General features: G+C 41.3%; 2 protein-coding genes across 3 annotated transcripts; one reads left to right on the forward strand and one right to left on the reverse strand.

The window, feature by feature from the left end:
- Positions 1–1,693: 1,693 nt before the first annotated feature.
- Positions 1,694–7,366, reverse strand: LOC141691735 (uncharacterized). Its single transcript, XM_074496494.1, has 8 exons — positions 7,100–7,366; positions 6,473–7,048; positions 5,075–6,295; positions 3,939–4,339; positions 3,467–3,815; positions 2,784–2,989; positions 2,237–2,378; positions 1,694–1,777 (listed from the first exon to the last, which is right to left on the reverse strand). The coding sequence occupies exons 1-8, from the start codon at positions 7,364–7,366 to the stop codon at positions 1,694–1,696; spliced, it is 3,246 nt and encodes a 1,081-aa protein (XP_074352595.1).
- Positions 7,367–10,456: 3,090 nt separating this feature from the next.
- Positions 10,457–16,877, forward strand: LOC141693586 (transcription factor-like protein DPB). 2 transcript variants are annotated; one of them, XM_074498729.1, is made up of 9 exons: positions 10,457–10,882; positions 11,272–11,348; positions 11,464–11,507; positions 13,505–13,567; positions 13,686–13,832; positions 14,221–14,289; positions 14,788–14,886; positions 15,571–15,641; positions 16,374–16,877. In XM_074498729.1, the coding sequence occupies exons 1-9, from the start codon at positions 10,686–10,688 to the stop codon at positions 16,609–16,611; spliced, it is 1,005 nt and encodes a 334-aa protein (XP_074354830.1). In that variant the 5' UTR covers positions 10,457–10,685; the 3' UTR covers positions 16,612–16,877. The 2 variants fall into 2 exon arrangements, with proteins under 2 accessions (XP_074354830.1, XP_074354829.1); XM_074498728.1 differs by having other exon boundaries at positions 10,458–10,882; positions 11,269–11,348.
- Positions 16,878–17,168: the final 291 nt, after the last annotated feature.

The following is a 17,168-nucleotide window of genomic DNA, read 5'->3' on the forward strand; positions in this document are numbered from 1 at the left end:
ACAGAGGATGAAGTCAGAGGTTGGACTTTTAGATCGGAGCAGCAAACAGAAGAGGCCATGGTGAGGGCGGCAGCTGAGCTTCACCTGCATGCCAGACAGAGTGCTAATATGGCCGCCAGGCTCAGGGCGCGACTTGCCGTTACTGACACTGCAAAGAGCCAGGCCGAAGACAAGGTCAAATCTCTGGAAAAACACATTGCCCTGCTTACACAAGAAAAAGATACTGAAATCAGACGCCTGGAGGGGGAGAGGACGCGTTTAGAAACAGAAAAAGCTGTTTTGGAAGGCAATGTCTCTGCAATGGAAAAGCAAGTGGACAGCGTCATCGCCCTGAACTCCACCATGCAGCTGGAGCTTGACACCCTGAATGATGATAGGCTGCATGGATGGACAGAGGAGAAAAAACTGGTTTATCAGCACGGCTTCCAGGCTGGATTTGAAGAATGGTGCTCTGGGTTCATTGCCAACGACCCAGAGTATACATTCTCAAAGTTTGATGCAGATACCCAGATATGGGTAAACGATTTCAGGGTCAGGGCCGCAGAATCCATCAAAAACAAGAGGATTTTTCTGGGCTTAGAAGTAGAGGACGCGTCTCCTGAGCCTGCTCCGCTCCAAGCTCATCCTCCCCCCGCAAATGATCAAGACAAGCCCCAGGACGCGCCTCCTGCCTAGGACGCGTCCTATGTTTTCTATTTTTCCTGAACTATTTTTTAAGGGCACAGGCCCCTTAAAGCCTTGCAAGTTGTAAAGACTATTTTTGAACATTCACTCACTTGCACTATCTCTTTTTTTACTCAATCATTTACATGGGCGTGTCTTGTGTTTAGGGCGCGTCGCCCTCGACTAATTTGTTATTATTTTCTTGTCAAGCAAATATCCATTGTGGGCGCGTCCTCTCTATTTGGACGCGTCTTTGTTTGTCTTGGAAAGTACATGAGCACGACACTACACTGTACTTGTGTGTTTAACCAGGGCACAAGGCACGATGGGGCACGTCCTAACTGTTTGACATGCCTTAACGTTCTCTTGGAAATATTTTCTCATGGAGGATGCGTCCTCAGTAGGGACTTTCCTTTAATTTTAAATTAAGAGCATCAACCAATATTACTTGGGCGCGTCCTTGGAAATAATACACTTCCTAGTTACATTTTTACTCAAGTTCTATTGTTCCTTTTAGCAGCCACTACTTCAGTTAACATCCAAATAGAACTGTCAATCAAGACGCGACTCACATTTGATCCAAAATACATCATCCTTCACGTAGGACGCGTCTTTGACAAGCACTTTTTCTTTTTTATAGTAACATCTAGTCTAAAGGAGCATCAACCAAAATAACTTGGGCGCGTCCTTTAAAACAGTATTTTTCTTGAGTTTCCTTCATATAAAACCCTAGCTTAGGGCGCGCCCTATACTTAGGACGCGTCATGAGATCAAACAAATTGAGCAAATATCCTTTGGGAAAGTTTCAAAATTTTATTTATAATGCGCTCTGATGTCAAAAGTGCACCAGTCCCACGGCTACTATGCTCTGTGGGGAAATTATTTCTAAAAAATGACCTTTCAACTAGTCCCAAGGTAAGTAGCACATGCACTACCCCCCTAGGCTAGGAGGAATTTATTTAATTCTAGCCTATAAACTGGGTATAAATCAAAATGATAAAAGAAATACACAAGGGGCCTAAGCCACACCTTACTGGTAATACTTTCGGAGATGTTCCGCATTCCACGCTCGCGGAATTAGCTTCCCGTCCATATCTTCAAGGTGATAAGTCCCCTTCCACAGGATAGACTTTATTCTGTACGGTCCTTCCCAATTAGCTCCAAACACTCCATGCTGGGGGTTCTTTGTATTGGGCATCACTTTCCTAAGTACCAAATCCCCCACCCTCAGCAACTGTCCTTTTACCTTCTTGTTATAATACCTTGCGACGCGCTGCTGATATGCTGCTAGCCTTAGCTGAGAATTTTCCCTCATCTCCTCTAAGAGATCTAAATGAAGCCTTTGATTAACCTCAGCGTCCTCTTTCCCGTAACAATCTCTGCGAAGTGATCCCGATCCAACTTCCACGGGGACCATAGCTTCGTAACCGTAAGTCAGCATAAACGGCGTTTCTCCCGTAGTAGATCGTGGTGTAGTGTTGTATGACCACATCACCTTCGGGAGTTCTTCAGGCCAATTCCCTTTACGTTCCTCCAGCTTGGTTTTGAGGGTATGTTTTATTATTTTGTTAACAGCCTCTGTTTGTCCATTGCTTTGAGGATGATAGACCGCCGCAAACTCCTTCTTGATTTTCAACTCCTCACATAGCTGTCGCAACTCCTTACTATCAAACTGTTTTCCATTGTCGGAGACCAGCTTGTAAGGGATTCCAAACCTACATACAATTGAGTTGAAAACAAAATCTCTGATTTTCTTTGCGGTGATAGTAGCCAGTGGCATAGCTTCCGCCCATTTAGTAAAGTAATCGACCGCAACCACTGCATACTTGACGTCTCCTTTAGCTTTCGGCAATTCTCCGATAAGATCGATTCCCCACATGGCGAACGGCCATGGGCTTGCCATAGGCGTCAAGAGTGTAGCCGGCATAGACGAGTAGTTTGCAAAGCGCTGGCAGCGATCACATGCCTTGACGAAATTTGTAGCATCTTCTCTCATTGTGGGCCAATAATACCCTTGGCGCAACACTTTCATTGCCAACGAGCTACCCCCCGAGTGATTGCCACAGATTCCTTCATGCACCTCTCTTAGGATGTAATTTCCTTCTTCTTCTTCAACACACCTGAGTAGAGGTTGGTTGAACCCTCTCTTGTATAGGACTTCATCGTATATCACATATCTTGCGGCTTGATAACGAAGTCGACGAGCCATAAACTTATCTTCGGGGAGTGTTCCCTTGCGAATGTAAGCTAAAATGGGCGTCATCCATGTTTCTTTGGGAGCTTCATCCACTTGCATAGTTTCTATATCTGGGATACTAGGAACCTCCTGGATTTCGAGAGGGATGGATCCTAATAATACAGCCTCTTGTTGTGACCCCATTTTTGCCAAAGCATCCGCGTTACTGTTTTTCTCCCGCGGAACGCATTCCAATCTAACTTCTTTGAACACTCCAATCAGGCGCCGTACACATCTCAAGTATAATTCTGTTCGCGGGCCTCGCGCTTGAAACCCCCCGTTCACCTGATTCACTACCAACTCTGAGTCACTTCTTGCAATTAAGTTTCGCACCCCCATTTCCAGAGCGATTTTCAGGCCATTAATCAGCGCCTCATACTCCGCATCATTATTAGTTGCATAAAACTTGAAATGAATTGCGCTCATCAGGTGGTGGCCTTCCGGAGATACAAGTACTATGCCCGCACCTGCTCCTCCATTGTTAACCGCCCCATCCACATGCAAGATCCACCAAGGATGCGGAAACTCCTCCAAAGACTCCTCGGCATGAGGGGGATATGGCATTACCAAAGCCTTATCATCAATTTCAGAATCAAATTCCAGCAAGAAATCGGCTAAGGCTTGCCCTTTTATCGCTGTTCGAGGCACATATTCCAAATCAAACTGTCCCAACTCCACAGCCCATTTCAGCATTCTGCCTGATGACTCGGGTTTGTGCAGGACCTGTCGCAGCGGGTATGCTGTACGAACTTCAACTCTATGGGCTTGAAAATACGGCCGCAATTTTCTTGACGCAAGAATCAGGGCGTAAACCAGTTTCTCCATATTTGTGTAGCGAGTTTCCGCGTCGTGCAACCGCTTGCTCACGTAGTACACTGGTGATTGCTGCCCGTCTTCCTCTCTTACCAGAACCGCACTGATCGAATATTCAGACACTGCGAGGTACAGTATTAGATTTTCCCCATCCAATGGCTTTGACAACATGGGAGGATGTCCCAGTTGCTCCTTGATTCTTTTGAAAGCCTCTTCACATTCTGACGTCCATACAAAGTCTTTCCCAGCTAATTTAATCGCCTTGAAAAACTCCTTGCATCTATCAGACGACTTGGAAACAAATCGATTTAACGCGGCGATTCTCCCAGTCAAACTCTGCACCTGTTTCACATTGGTAGGTGACTTCATATCCAACAATGCCTTGATCTTCGCGGGGTTGGCCTCAATTCCCCTGTGGTTGACAATGAACCCGAGAAACTTTCCCGATTCCACGCCGAACACACATTTTTGCGGATTTAATTTCATACGAAACCTCCTCAAAATATTAAACATCTCCATCAGGTGCTTGATATGGTCAGTTGTCACCTCAGATTTCACCAGCATATCGTCCACATACACTTCCATGGTTCTCCCGATTTGGTCTTTGAACATCATGTTTACCAACCGCTGGTAGGTCGCGCCAGCATTAATCAAGCCAAACGGCATTCCTATGTAACAGTATAACCCCCTGTCTGTAATAAAGGATGTATGTTCTTGATCGGGGCCATACATCGGAATTTGATTGTATCCGGAGTATGCATCCATAAAACTCAACAACGCATGCCCTGCCGTCGCGTCAACCAACTGATCAATTCTTGGCAGCGGGAAGCTATCCTTTGGACAGGCCTTATTGAGATCCGTGAAATCCACACATGTCCTCCACTTCCCATTCGGTTTCTTCACCAGTACTGGATTTGCAAGCCATTCGGGGTAGAACGATTCTTTGATCAACCCCACTTCCAGCAACCGGTCTACTTCTTCTTTTAATGCTATCGCCCTTTCTCCACTTACTGGGCGGCGTTTCTGACGTATGCCCTTGCAATTTGGGTGGATATTCAAACGGTGACACATTACTTCCGGGTCGATCCCTATCATATCTGAATGACTCCATGCGAAAACATCGAGGTTTGCAATTAGAAAGCGGGCAAGACCTCCTCTCATCTCCTCATCCAACTGAGATCCCACTTTCAAAACCTTGCTTGGGTCATTTTTATCAACTGGAATAGATATTGTGTCTTCGGCCGGTCCCGTTTTTTCGATAAGCATAGGGATCCTGGGATCCAAATCGAAATCAAAGTCTCGGGGGTCTTCAATTTCCACTTTTTCATCTGAGGGCGCGTCCTCTTTTGGAGGAGCATCAACCTCAACTTCATTCAAGGGCGCATCCTTCTTTTGAGGAGCATCAACCTTGCAGTTATCGCCGAGACCTTGCAAAATCTCACTTCTCCCTTCCAACTTTTCCCCGTTAACCTCTTTCTGCGTGATTCCCCCTGTGTGACTCACCACCACTTCTTCGACACTACGGATTTTCGAAACACGTCCCTGCGTCACGAAAGAGTTCCCAGAGGTATTGGTTTCTTCCTTTCCGGGGTTCTCAACAAAATAGTGGGCATGGACCTCTCCACTCGGTTTTGTATGAATATCTTCTATATCTTCAAATGGGAGACCTTTCCCTTCATACCTTCTTCTGCGAAATTCCTTGACAGCCTTGTGATAGCAGTCACGTGATTCATACTGTGACCCTCTCAGGCTGCCAACTCCGTTTGGCGTCGGGAACTTTATCATCAAGTGGTGTATCGAGGTTATCACCCTGAACGCACGCAACCAAGGTCTGCCGACCAGTACGTTGTGCGCGGAATCCTGATCTAGCACCTTAAAATCTATCATTTGAGTAACCGACAAAGCCCCTTCCCCAAGCGTGACGGGAAGCCTGACTGAGCCCATAACTCTCACTGCTTCCCCCGTAAAGCCATAGACGTGCGCATCTTCAAAATACATGTCACTATCTGGGAAACCCAGCTTTTTGTAGGTGCTATAGTATAAGATGTTTGTAGAACTCCCATTATCCAGGAACACTCGATGTACGTTCATTGCCCCAATAAGCATGGTAATCACCAGCGCATCGTTGTGAGGATGATGCACCCACCTAGATTCTTTTTCCCTGAATGTAATATCAGCGGACTCCCCCTTAAAGACCTTCGGGGGTCTATCCTCCAAGCTGTGGATGTTAGTGAGCGGTGGATGTCGCGCTTCTCTCGCGTTTCTCTCAAGTGCTCGATTACTGTCACCAACAAAAGGGTGTCCTCCAAAAATTGCCCTGATACTGCCGGCCCTCTGAAACTTGACCTCCGCTGTTTTCTCAACATCCTCCGCCCGCGGGGGTTGTCTTTCATCTTTACCCTTGTCATCAAGTCCCCTGCGTCGCTTCACCTTGTCGATCCATTCTCCTAGGTGTCCAGCCTTGATCAACTCCTCAATCTCATCCCGCAGGTGATGACACTCGTGGGTGTCATGGCCAGTAGACTCATGGTAGTCACAGTACTTCTTTTTATCTCTGCTTTGCCATGAAGTTAGACGGTCGGGCTTCTTGAAGATTCCCCTGTCCTTATTTACCTCGAAGATATGATCAATGGACGCCGCCAGCGGGGTATAATTGCTGACTCTTCTCTCGTAGTTCGATGGTGGGCTCCATTCTCTTCGCGAGCTCACAACGTTTACCCTGTTAGGGCTTCTGGCGTTTCGCCGATAACCCGGACTTACAGATCTGTCCCTTCTCTTGGATCGCCCCTTGCAGTTATAGGTATTATCATTCTTTTTTGTTTCTGCAAGCGACTGCTCGATTGCTTTGAACGACTCCGCCTGTGCGAGCACATCAGCCAATGACACTGGGTCTTTCCCTTGTAGGTGTTTCCAGAAATCCGTCCCCACACGCAACCCAGCTATAAGCAATATTTTCAACGTTTCGTCAGTTGCCCCCCTCACCAAAGTAGATTCTGCATTAAACCTCTTGAAATATGAAGTCAAACTTTCTCCTTCCTTTTGTTTCACATTAGCCAGCGTGGTAACAGGTGGTATGTACTTCACCGCGGCTTGGAATTGTGTCAAAAACAAAGTTTTCATTTGTTCCCAGGATGTAATTACACCTGGACCAAGCTTTTGGAACCACTGCTGAGCACCTTCTCTGAAAGTGGCCGCCAAGAGACGGCATCGAGCCAAATCAGGTACTTGATATACATCCATTTCAATGTTAAAACGCCCCAAGAACTCCACAGGATCAGAGTTTCCGTGGAAACGCAAGTCGTTGGTTGTGTTCCGGTATCCCGCGGGCAATTGCGCCTCCCTCACAACAGCAGCAAAAGGAGAAGGAGCTTGCGCTGTCGCCGTTACTCTTCCTCCCTCAAGATGGTTGAGTAACCGCTTGAGGTCGTTCACATTAAACGTCCCTACCCCAGGAATGGTTTGAACATTAGGCTGCTGGGGTTGCTCTGCGACTTGCTGAAATTCCCCTTGATTACCCCCCGGGTGTGGCGGAGGATCTCGCCGCCCCTCACCTTGAGGCTGCGGCGGTGGCATATTACCATTTTGGTTCTGAATGTTTTCCCGTACACGAGGTTCATCCTGACCGTGTCGCGGAATTTCATCATTTTTCTGCATTCTTACTTGAGTCCGCCCGCCGTCCTGGTCATGAGGACGCGTCCCAGACCTATTACCAGTGACGATTGTAAGGGGCTCTTCCATATTGATATCCCATTCTTCCCCGTCTATTCCTCTGATATCCCCGGTAGTAATTCCCGGGCCTTCCTCGCGGGGAGGCACGCTCGTGCTCGCGGTGCCGCGCCCCGTCATCCCTTTGGAATGCAGGGGGCACACGCGTTGTGTCACGGGGCCTCGCCTCTCCAGCGTTTCCTTTCCTTTGCCATTCTAGCAGCAACATCCTCAAATCGTCATCCTCCAACCTTATGCCAAGCCTCCTTTTCAAGGCTGAAAGATCCCTTCCTTCCTCGTCTTGGTTTTGAGCGTTCTCCGCACGACGACGCTCGTCCATCGTACGCCCAGACCTATGCGGGTGTGGCACTACCTGGTTGCCTAGGCTAGGCATTTCTCTGCCTTCAGTGTCCTCATCCGCAAGCTCCACAATAGGTTCTACATCATCCGAATACTGCAAACGCCGTGGAGTGATTCGCGGGTTATCCCCGCTCCCCTGTGTATCTCCCTCAACTACAGGGGCTTTCCCCAAGGCATGACCATGACGGGGGAAACGACGACCTCTCCTCGTCTTTCGGCGCTCCACCGTATTCAGTCTTGAGTTAAAACTGTTAAGAGTATCCCCCATGCGATACAGTTGCTCCAATATATCAGCGTTGCTGATGAGAATTGGAGGTGTTCCTCCCACATCCGGAGCCCTCGGTGGATCCGCCATGTTTCTGGGAACGTAAGGTTCGTGGCGAGCATAGCGCCCCCCGCCTTCTTCTTCAGACCTGCTGTCACTTCCATCATAAGAACTTCCATCACGGTTGTAAGACATCTTTTCCTCCTAAGATTGCGATCTTAATTAGCACCCCTCCTTCTAGCGCCAATTTGTTGACGGAGGAATTTGGTAACAACAAAGATTGAGGTTTCTCGCCGGAATTAAGATCTGTGACGGTGGTTCTTTGTCGGAAGCCTAAACGGTATGTGGTTGATTGTGGTTGTTTTAGGCTGAGATTGATCAGAGTAAGTGGTGGCTCTCTTATCAGCTCTCAACTTCTTACCCTCTCAATGTGCCTACGTACCCTTTATATAGGGATCAAGCCTGACGTAGTTCTCGTAGAACAAGAAGTCTAACGCGTTGAGACTTCTTACTCTTAAGCCCAATAGAAGCCCATCCGATATCCATCTTCCACTAGCTTTAGGAATGTCCAACTATGAGGCCCAACCGCGAAGGCCCAAGGCTCGTCCGTAATCGTAGGACTTCACGGATAGTGCATCTCCCTGCGCAAGGATAACACTCCGCTACAGCTATCTCCCTTGATTTACGAACGCAGGTATAGCCACGGTTCACCCCAAGTGCCAGACGCGTCCCTGTCCCCCGAATGAGGATAACCCACCAGATAGCAGGACAGGTGATCCCAAGCTCTTGGGTGCAAAGTGCAGGATGACTCCAAAGTTCTCCAACGAGGACACCCGTTGAATACAAGAACAGAGCTCCCAAAGCACACACCAAAGTAAACCCCACATCCCCAACGAGGACACCCGTTGAATACAGGAGGAGGCCTTCAATCATCAGGTACACCCCTGGAGGCCTTCAAGCTTTTCACGGACATCCCCCTCCTTGACCGTCTCAAGGAGGGAATTCTTCAAAGAGTACCTGCAACAAATATGTTAGTAAAAATACCTCTTCATTGCTCCTTTCCATGCGTGCTTTGTCCTGAGCTCATCCTTGAGAATGCATTTACCACACAGAGGACGCGTCCTAAGACATTGGGCGCGTCCTGACCTTCATGAAACCTGCATTGTTTTTTCCAACAACTACTTCTCACAACATTCCATAGAGACAGGACGCGTCCTCACCCTCTAGGCACGCTCTACACTAGGTAGGTGCCTCTAAACCTCCTTTCCGCAAAATTAGTCTTTATAAACATTTCCACAACAAGTGGGCGCGTCCCACGCTCATGGGCGCGCCTTCTCCTTTCAATATCTTTCTCCCCATCTCTTAACACAACCCAAGGTACAATCTACACAATCATGGACGCGTCTTAAGACTAGGATGCGTCCTCCCCTCATGTGTTGCGGCCTAAAACCTAATCCTTCATCCTTTTGTCCCAATTCAATTCCAATTGACCCGTACTTGACCCGAGACGATCCAGTACCAAATTTTGGCTATAACAAATACACCGCCCTTAGTCTTGATGATTTGATGAAATCCTACAAAATCTCATGCATTTTAAAGAATTTTAAAAGTTTAAAAATGTATTAGAAAATAAAATCCATGGATTTTCAAATACTATCGAATTTGATGGATTTTGAAAAATTCAAATTGAATAACTTCAGATTTTAATAGATTTTTTAAAATCTAAATTGAATAGACTAAGATCTTAAATACTTTTTTCAATCTTTATTAAATATCATTAATTTTAAAAAATTAAATTTAAAATTTAATATCTTTTAATTTCAAATCCTTTACGAACTTGATTGAATGTCCCAGATCTGTTTCTTTTTTGTTTGGGCTTTCAAATCAAACTTGTCTGGGTCCGACGAGCCCTCTAAAGTCCCGTTGATGGGCCACAAGTAAAAACAAAAGAAATATTTTCATTTTTTTTAACTAAATAAAATTAAATTCATTTTCTTAGTTTAATTCTATTTTATAATAATCCAATCAAAATTCCAATTTCAATCCTCTGAGTATTTCGAAGGTGTTGGTTTGAGCACTCAATATCTTTTCATACAAAATTCTATATTACCCTTGTCACGCATAAAATCTAAATTCACAAACATTTGTTACAAAAATATAAAAGTATAATAAAACAAAGATTTTTAAAAATAATCATTTTTGAAAATTAATAAAATTTTGTTTTTATGATTATTAAAATACGGTTACCATAATAAAAATAAATATTAGTACAAATTATAAGACTGTCAACACTATTTTCAATGGGAAAAAAAACTCTCATTTGTTTTCCCTCTAATTTTCCGTGCTTAGTCGAGACGTTTTTTTCCCTCTAATTAGATTTATAAAAATACTAAAAAGTATAAAATACAAATGCACAAAATAGAGACACAGGCGCAAAAACACAATTACATATATCAAACCCTCACTCAATTTCCCTCCCTTTAAGCACTACCATTCTCAATTGTTCATCAGATCACTCCCAACACTCTTCAATTTCAAATCTTTTCTATTTTCTTGGACAACCCAGTTTTTATTTTCCAATTTTATGATCCGGGTTGTGTTTATCTATCTATCTATCTTGAAATTATAAAGGGGGGGGGGGTGATGATCAGTGGGAGTAATAGAGAAGGAGGAGGAACAAGCAAGTCCAATGGCTCCGGGAAATCGGTGTCGAATAGCGGCAGTGTCGAGTCTCCTAGGAGTGAAGCGGTGGTAACTACTCCTCCCAGTGACAAGACTTTTATTAGGCTTAATCATCTTGATGTTCATGCTGATGATGCTGCTTCTCAAGGCACTGATGTGTGAGTGTTGACCTTTTTTTTGTTAATTTTTTCAATTATAATATTATGTCGTGTCTAATTGTTTGATTTTGCAATTGAGATTGGATTATGTTGTGATTTGATTGTTTTGTTAGGATTTGGAACAATTTTGTTGTAAATTTTTAATTAATTATAGAATTTATGCAAGCGGTGATCGTGTTTTGTGTGTGTATGTGGAATTGTTGAGTTTTGGTGGTACTTTGGTTGGAGACTGGTTAGGTTTAGGTAATATTAGAAATTTCTAGTTTTTGGGAATGAATTTTGCTAAATGTATTTATCAAGTGCTATATATGTATAGTTTTACCTTGTGAAGAGATAGTCGTATGGATTTTATTTAAGATGTGAACTGATTACAAGTTGCTAAACAGTAGTAAAAAGAAAAAAAGAGGTCAACGAGCAGTTGGAGGGGATAAGAGTGGCAGGGGACTTCGCCAATTTAGCATGAAAGGTTTGTGGACTTTTTCATTCTTTATTGTTGTATGTATGCTGGTTAATATATGTTTGATGTTAAACCAACAGTGCTGTTATTGATGAATTTATTCATTGATTTGTTTTGTCTATAGTTTGTGAGAAAGTGCAAAGCAAAGGAAGAACCACTTATAATGAGGTCAGTCAATTTTCGAGATTGTTTCCTTCTTTTACGATCTTGTTCTATACTTAACTTGTACCTATTACATGACTGAATACTGATAACTGGTGTATCTTAGCTAAATTTTATATGTTGGCCCTAGAGTTCAAGTTGCCTATAGAAAAAAACTGGTAGTCTTCTTTAAAGGGAGATGAGTTGCCGACTTGCTGATTATATCATTATGTGATTCTGGTTCTGTAGCTATAATGGTATGTTTTTTTCTACATTTGGGCTAGTTGAGAATTACGTGCGTGAGGATGAAAGAATTTACAGATTGTGTTATATTATAGTAAGTTTTGGATAATTTTCTGGTCTACTGGTGGAAGAGTGAGTTTTCCATATGGCTTGGATTTGAGCAAAATAAAGATATTTGCAATTGGAGATAAGGATTCTCTGGGTTTTTAACAATATTCATGAATCATGAATAGGTTGTAGTTTAAGGTCATCTCTCTTAGGGTACTCCGGAAACGTCTTCTTTTATGTCTTAAATTAACATGGCTAATTAGTGGCGATTACATTCCTCTGCGAAGATATTTTTTTTTTCATATTTTTTCTGTTAATGCAAGCATAACCTGATTCTTATTGAGAAGAAAACAAGTACTATAAGTAAAATAACTAATTTTGTTAGTACTTGGAGTTACCTTTTCCATGAGGTATGGAGGAACAAACTCAATGATGTAGTCTCTCCATCTCAGTTTATTGGTCTCTTTTGGAAACTTCACATATATGAAGAAACTTTAGATATCATTTTTGTTACCGAAACTTGCCCGCAATTATTGTTAACTCACAATTTATACGAGGACATAGTAAATGACAAATAAGTGAGGGTAGTTCTGGAATATCGTTCACAAATTTGTGTTGAATATAGAGATGGACAAATAATATAGGATAATTTTTTTCCCCAAAAGTCTGTAACTGGGGTGATAATTGTTAGTCTTGGTTTATTCACTTTTAATCATAAACATATCAACTGACGCGAATGTTCTTTGGTGGAGCATAAGGCAAACACAAGAAAAAAAATCAGGGATGAGGAATATAAATGAAATGCTTTTAGGGTACTTGGGTCGTGGGGTGGATCTGACCAGTAGAGATTTTTTATCAATGGGATTTGCATGCTAATGTGTTCTTTTTTGCATTGTGGGGTTACTATGAATCATTTTATTGGTAAGGGATTCTTATTTGTGATAAATTGGAGTTTTACTGCACTGCAGTTTTCAAGAAATGAATGTAGTAGACATACACTCGGTGCTTATGCCGAACATTTTGGGTAAAGAGAAAAAGCAGATGCTTCAGAGACAGTGAGGTCTTTTATGAAATTTTTTCTATAAGTCAGGTGTCTTAAAGGAAACAGGTTCTGTACTCTTTGGAGTAGGAGTAAGCGTTGTGTACATTCTACCCACACCAAGGCCATGCTTTTGAGTGTGACACTGCATATTTTTGGTTTGTATACAGTATCTGAGACAATGTTATAAATCTGTAATATTTAATAAATATCTGTTTCAAACTTTCAGTTAGGACTCTGCAATCAGTGTTTTAAGAGATTATGTTAAAAAATGCCTGCTTTGTTTCTTATTAACTTATAATGGCACATGACCTTGATCCTGCAACATATTAGATCGACCATCTTTTACTGTGGCTTATAATTTCATATTGTACATGGAAGATACTTAAATAGTTAAATGTTGGGAATTCAATTTAGCACATGATGATTTCCCCTTAGATTGCAAAATTTATTTGCAATGAATGTGAATGTTTGTCTTTCTGTACGACCTATTTTGGATGTTAGATTATTGTTAACCCTGTGTGCTCTATATGTGGTCATGTTGATATATCTGAAATCTAATTTCAAAAACTGCAGTCAGAATAAAACTGAAATTCTTGCCAACTAGTGTTGTTTATTGGTTGTATGCCTGTTTATACCTTTAAGATCTGTTTTCTGTTGTGTTATCTAAAGTACAAAAATTTAACTAATGCAGGTTGCAGATGAACTTGTGGCTGAATTTGCTGATCCTGGGAATGGTATTTCATCTCCAGACCAGGTTTGTCATTTTCTACTGAGGCCGATGCTGATGCCAATGCATACAATGTGCACCTGGATTTGTCTTTGATCTAAAGTATCCACTGTAATAGAATTTGTATATGTATGATGTATTACAGCAACAATATGATGAGAAAAACATTCGTCGAAGGGTATACGATGCCCTCAATGTTCTTATGGCTATGGATATTATATCCAAGGATAAAAAGGAGATACAATGGAGGGGTCTGCCTCGGACTAGCATGAACGACATTCAGGAATTGAAGGTATCTGTCCTCCAAAAAACCACACAACCGCTACAGCACATTCTCGTATCCTTTTATATTCAAAATTCATTGTATGCATGAAATGTAATTCCAGAAAGCTGCTAGCTGGCTTCTACAATTAAATATTTCAGAAAACTAGTAAAGTGCATGTCTTTTTTGATTAATGGGAGATATATATTTAACTGCATAGATTAGCAGCAAAGGACCTTCTTGCCTTTAATAGAAGTATACGTCCTTATTAAAGTAGTTTGTGTTTCTTTGTTATTTATTTGTGATATCTGTAAATCATGTTGTGAATTTTGTCTTTACTTAAACAAAACTAGTTACATGCCTTATGACTAGAAGGAATAGATTGAGTTAACTAACTCTATGATTGTGACAATTGTAGTGTGAGCTACTTGGACTGCAAAATAGGGTTGAAAAGAAAGCAGCATATTTGCAGGAGCTGGAGGAACAAGTAAGTATTTGGTTAAGACTATTTAATATCTCCAACTTCCTCCATTCCAAAATATAAGAATGATATTGACATCTGAGAAGTCAGTCTTGTAACACACACACAGTGTGTGTGTGTATAACAGGAAGTATCCTTTTCTCGAACTTATCAGATCATACCTACTGACGAAAGTTTTACTACGCCACATGACTCATATCTTGTATAATTCCATGCAATATATAATATTTATGCTGTCCCCTTCAATGTAGGACTGTTGAATCATGAAACAGTGTGCCCCCTTTTTACTTTGAATAGACCATATAGTTTTTACTAATACGGTTATAATGATGTAAACAGTCATACTGATTTCAAAACTGATGTATTAAAGCGGACTGTTATTGATCTCATAGTTTGGATTTGAGGGAGTATAAGCTTTCAGTGTTTAATAATTTAAGTTTTTTTTTTCTTTTCTTTGTTTTGCTATCCAATATCTTGCTAATTTTACCTTTTCTCCCACCAAAGTATGTAGGTCTGCAGAATCTTGTACAACGGAATGAGCAATTATACAGTTCTGGGGATATGCCTAGTGGTGGCGTGGCCTTACCTTTCATATTAGTGCAGGTATACTTGGATGGCTGTTTTCTTGTTTAGTTTTGTAATTCTGGTGATTCTTGATTCCATTACCATTAGTATAGTTGCTCCACCGTCTCAGTTGTTTTAAGAAGGGATAGTTCTATCAAAAAATGAAAATGTCTCTAGTATATATCTGATTTCTGCATCATGTAGCCCTCCTTTATAATTCATATGAACCTGTGTGCAGCCTTAATAAGGCATGAAAGTCAGATGTAAATTAAGAGCCACATCCCACCACCATTACTGTAAACATTAGGAAGGAGAAGGGTAAGGCTAGATTTTTTAGCTTTGAAGTGTTTTTTTGACGACTACTTGGTGGATGGTCTACTCTGCTCTGTGGTAAAAGCATTAGACATTTCTCAATATCATGAACTTGTAGCAAGAATGAGAACTAGTTTCTTTGCTACAAGTATTTGTCTATTTATCTACAATCATTTGCCAAGAAATTTACCATTTTTTAGTCTACCTTTTCTTATAAATTTTGTACAAATTTGTAGACTCGTCCTCACGCAACTGTTGAAGTGGAGATGTTCTCAATATCATGAACTTGTAGCAAGAATGAGAACTAGTTTCTTTGCTACAAGTATTTGTCTATTTATCTACAATCATTTGCCAAGAAATTTACCATTTCTTAGTCTACCTTTTTTTTATAAATTTTGTACAAATTTGTAGACTCGTCCTCACGCAACTGTTGAAGTGGAAATATCAGAAGACATGCAACTGGTGCATTTTGACTTCAACAGGTAAGATGATCAACCTAAATCATGTATTATCTTCATATTGCCCTCATCAATGCTTATTTTTAGTTGATGAAGAATTAGATATTTAGATCTACATAGAAATCAGATACCTGAGGGATAGAAACAACTGATTAGGTCCAATTAGAAAGAGTTCTGATATGATCATTATCAATCAACATAATGAAATTACAAGTAGTACTCTATTATTAACTACCACTCTAGTCAGAGACAATTACTCTTCCCAACACTTATGTTAATATACAGTAGAATCTCGACAAAATGACTATTCTGTTGATGAATAACTTTGTCATATATATATATATATATATATATATATATATATCTTTCGGTACCAACATAATAGGAAATGTGTATTATTAACTTCGATTAATGAATAAATTATTCGGTCCTAAGCGTGTTCATGATCGAGGTTTAACTGGAGTCTAATACATTACTAAAGGTAAATACTGCAATATATTAAGACATAACAAAAGAGGGGATCACATTAAATATATCAACAATATAATTTCCTATTTTACTTTAGTCTTGAATTTGCACATGCCTACTACTTAATATATGCTGGTTAAGTAGTATGCTTATTGACTTTCTAAACATCCTTCCACTTGCATTTATAGCATGTTGTAGTTTCAGAATGTTATGTTAAATCCTTAGCAACGATGATATATATGTGAAACTCAATCCTCCCTTTTTAATCAAATTATTGAACTAATGCAGCACCCCTTTTGAGCTTCATGATGACAATTATGTTCTCAAGGCTATGAAAGTTTGTGAAAGACAACAGGGTAATGAGACACAAAATTTTCCCGCCGATGGAGGTGAAAGCTCCAGTGTTCCGGTGTTCCAACCTCAAATTGCTCAGCCTTCCAGTTTAAGCATACAACCTGGTAGACCTCCCACCTCACCTCCCCTTCCTGGGATTCTAAAGGCCGCCCGTGTAAAGCATGCACAATAGTCTTAATTTTACAACTAGAATTATTGTTAGGGTCATATTGTGTGTATATTGTGTACTATATTTTGCCAGTAGTGGTTTTCCCGTTCTTGTTCTTCTTCCCTGTCACAGATTTAGTGCGCCTCTTGAAGTTGAGGAAACCAAGACATGTTCCTTGTAGTTGTAGTAGTAGCTGTTGGAGTTGAATTTTCTTTGCCTTTTTTCTTTTTCTTCAAATATCCTCCGTTTTACATACTTGTAGTAGGATAATTTTACCTGGCTTTTTGTTACCTGTCATGTATTAGATATATTCTGCCCTTTGCTTCCTGAAATAGGAGAATGCGTTAAATCTTCTGCATTTATCCACAATTTTTAAAGTTTTGATTCTGTTCAGTCAGAAATAGTATTTTTTTTCGTACAAACAGATCTAGTTGGCAGTAGTAGTCCTTCCAATTTTTTTCTTGAAATAACATGTTGAGACTTGAGATGGTGAAACGTGTGTTCCTCTCTTTATTCTCCCTTTTGTATTGTTGCCTGCCCTCTGTTTGTTTTCCTCTCCGGTTTGAATAGTACTAAAAGAA

The sequence above is a fragment of the Apium graveolens genome, chromosome 10, assembly GCF_009905375.1.
Source record: "Apium graveolens cultivar Ventura chromosome 10, ASM990537v1, whole genome shotgun sequence".
NCBI classification, from domain to species: domain Eukaryota; kingdom Viridiplantae; phylum Streptophyta; class Magnoliopsida; order Apiales; family Apiaceae; genus Apium; species Apium graveolens.

What these genes read in the sequence shown, in the direction of transcription:
- LOC141691735 (XM_074496494.1), bottom strand. Translation starts at nt 7,366, where the DNA reads ATGCAGAAAAATGATGAAATTCCGCGACACGGTCAGGATGAACCTCGT. An exon ending in ACCATCTTGAGGGAGGAAGA is followed by an intron (nt 7,049 to 7,099) that starts GTAACGGCGACA and finishes GTTGTGAGGGAG; the next exon opens with GCGCAATTGCCCGCGGGATA. An exon ending in AAATTGATGATAAGGCTTTG is followed by an intron (nt 2,990 to 3,466) that starts GTAATGCCATAT and finishes CTCGAAATCCAG; the next exon opens with GAGGTTCCTAGTATCCCAGA.
- LOC141693586 (XM_074498728.1), top strand. Translation starts at nt 10,686, where the DNA reads ATGATCAGTGGGAGTAATAGAGAAGGAGGAGGAACAAGCAAGTCCAAT. An exon ending in GTATTTCATCTCCAGACCAG is followed by an intron (nt 13,568 to 13,685) that starts GTTTGTCATTTT and finishes GATGTATTACAG; the next exon opens with CAACAATATGATGAGAAAAA. An exon ending in TACCTTTCATATTAGTGCAG is followed by an intron (nt 14,887 to 15,570) that starts GTATACTTGGAT and finishes ACAAATTTGTAG; the next exon opens with ACTCGTCCTCACGCAACTGT.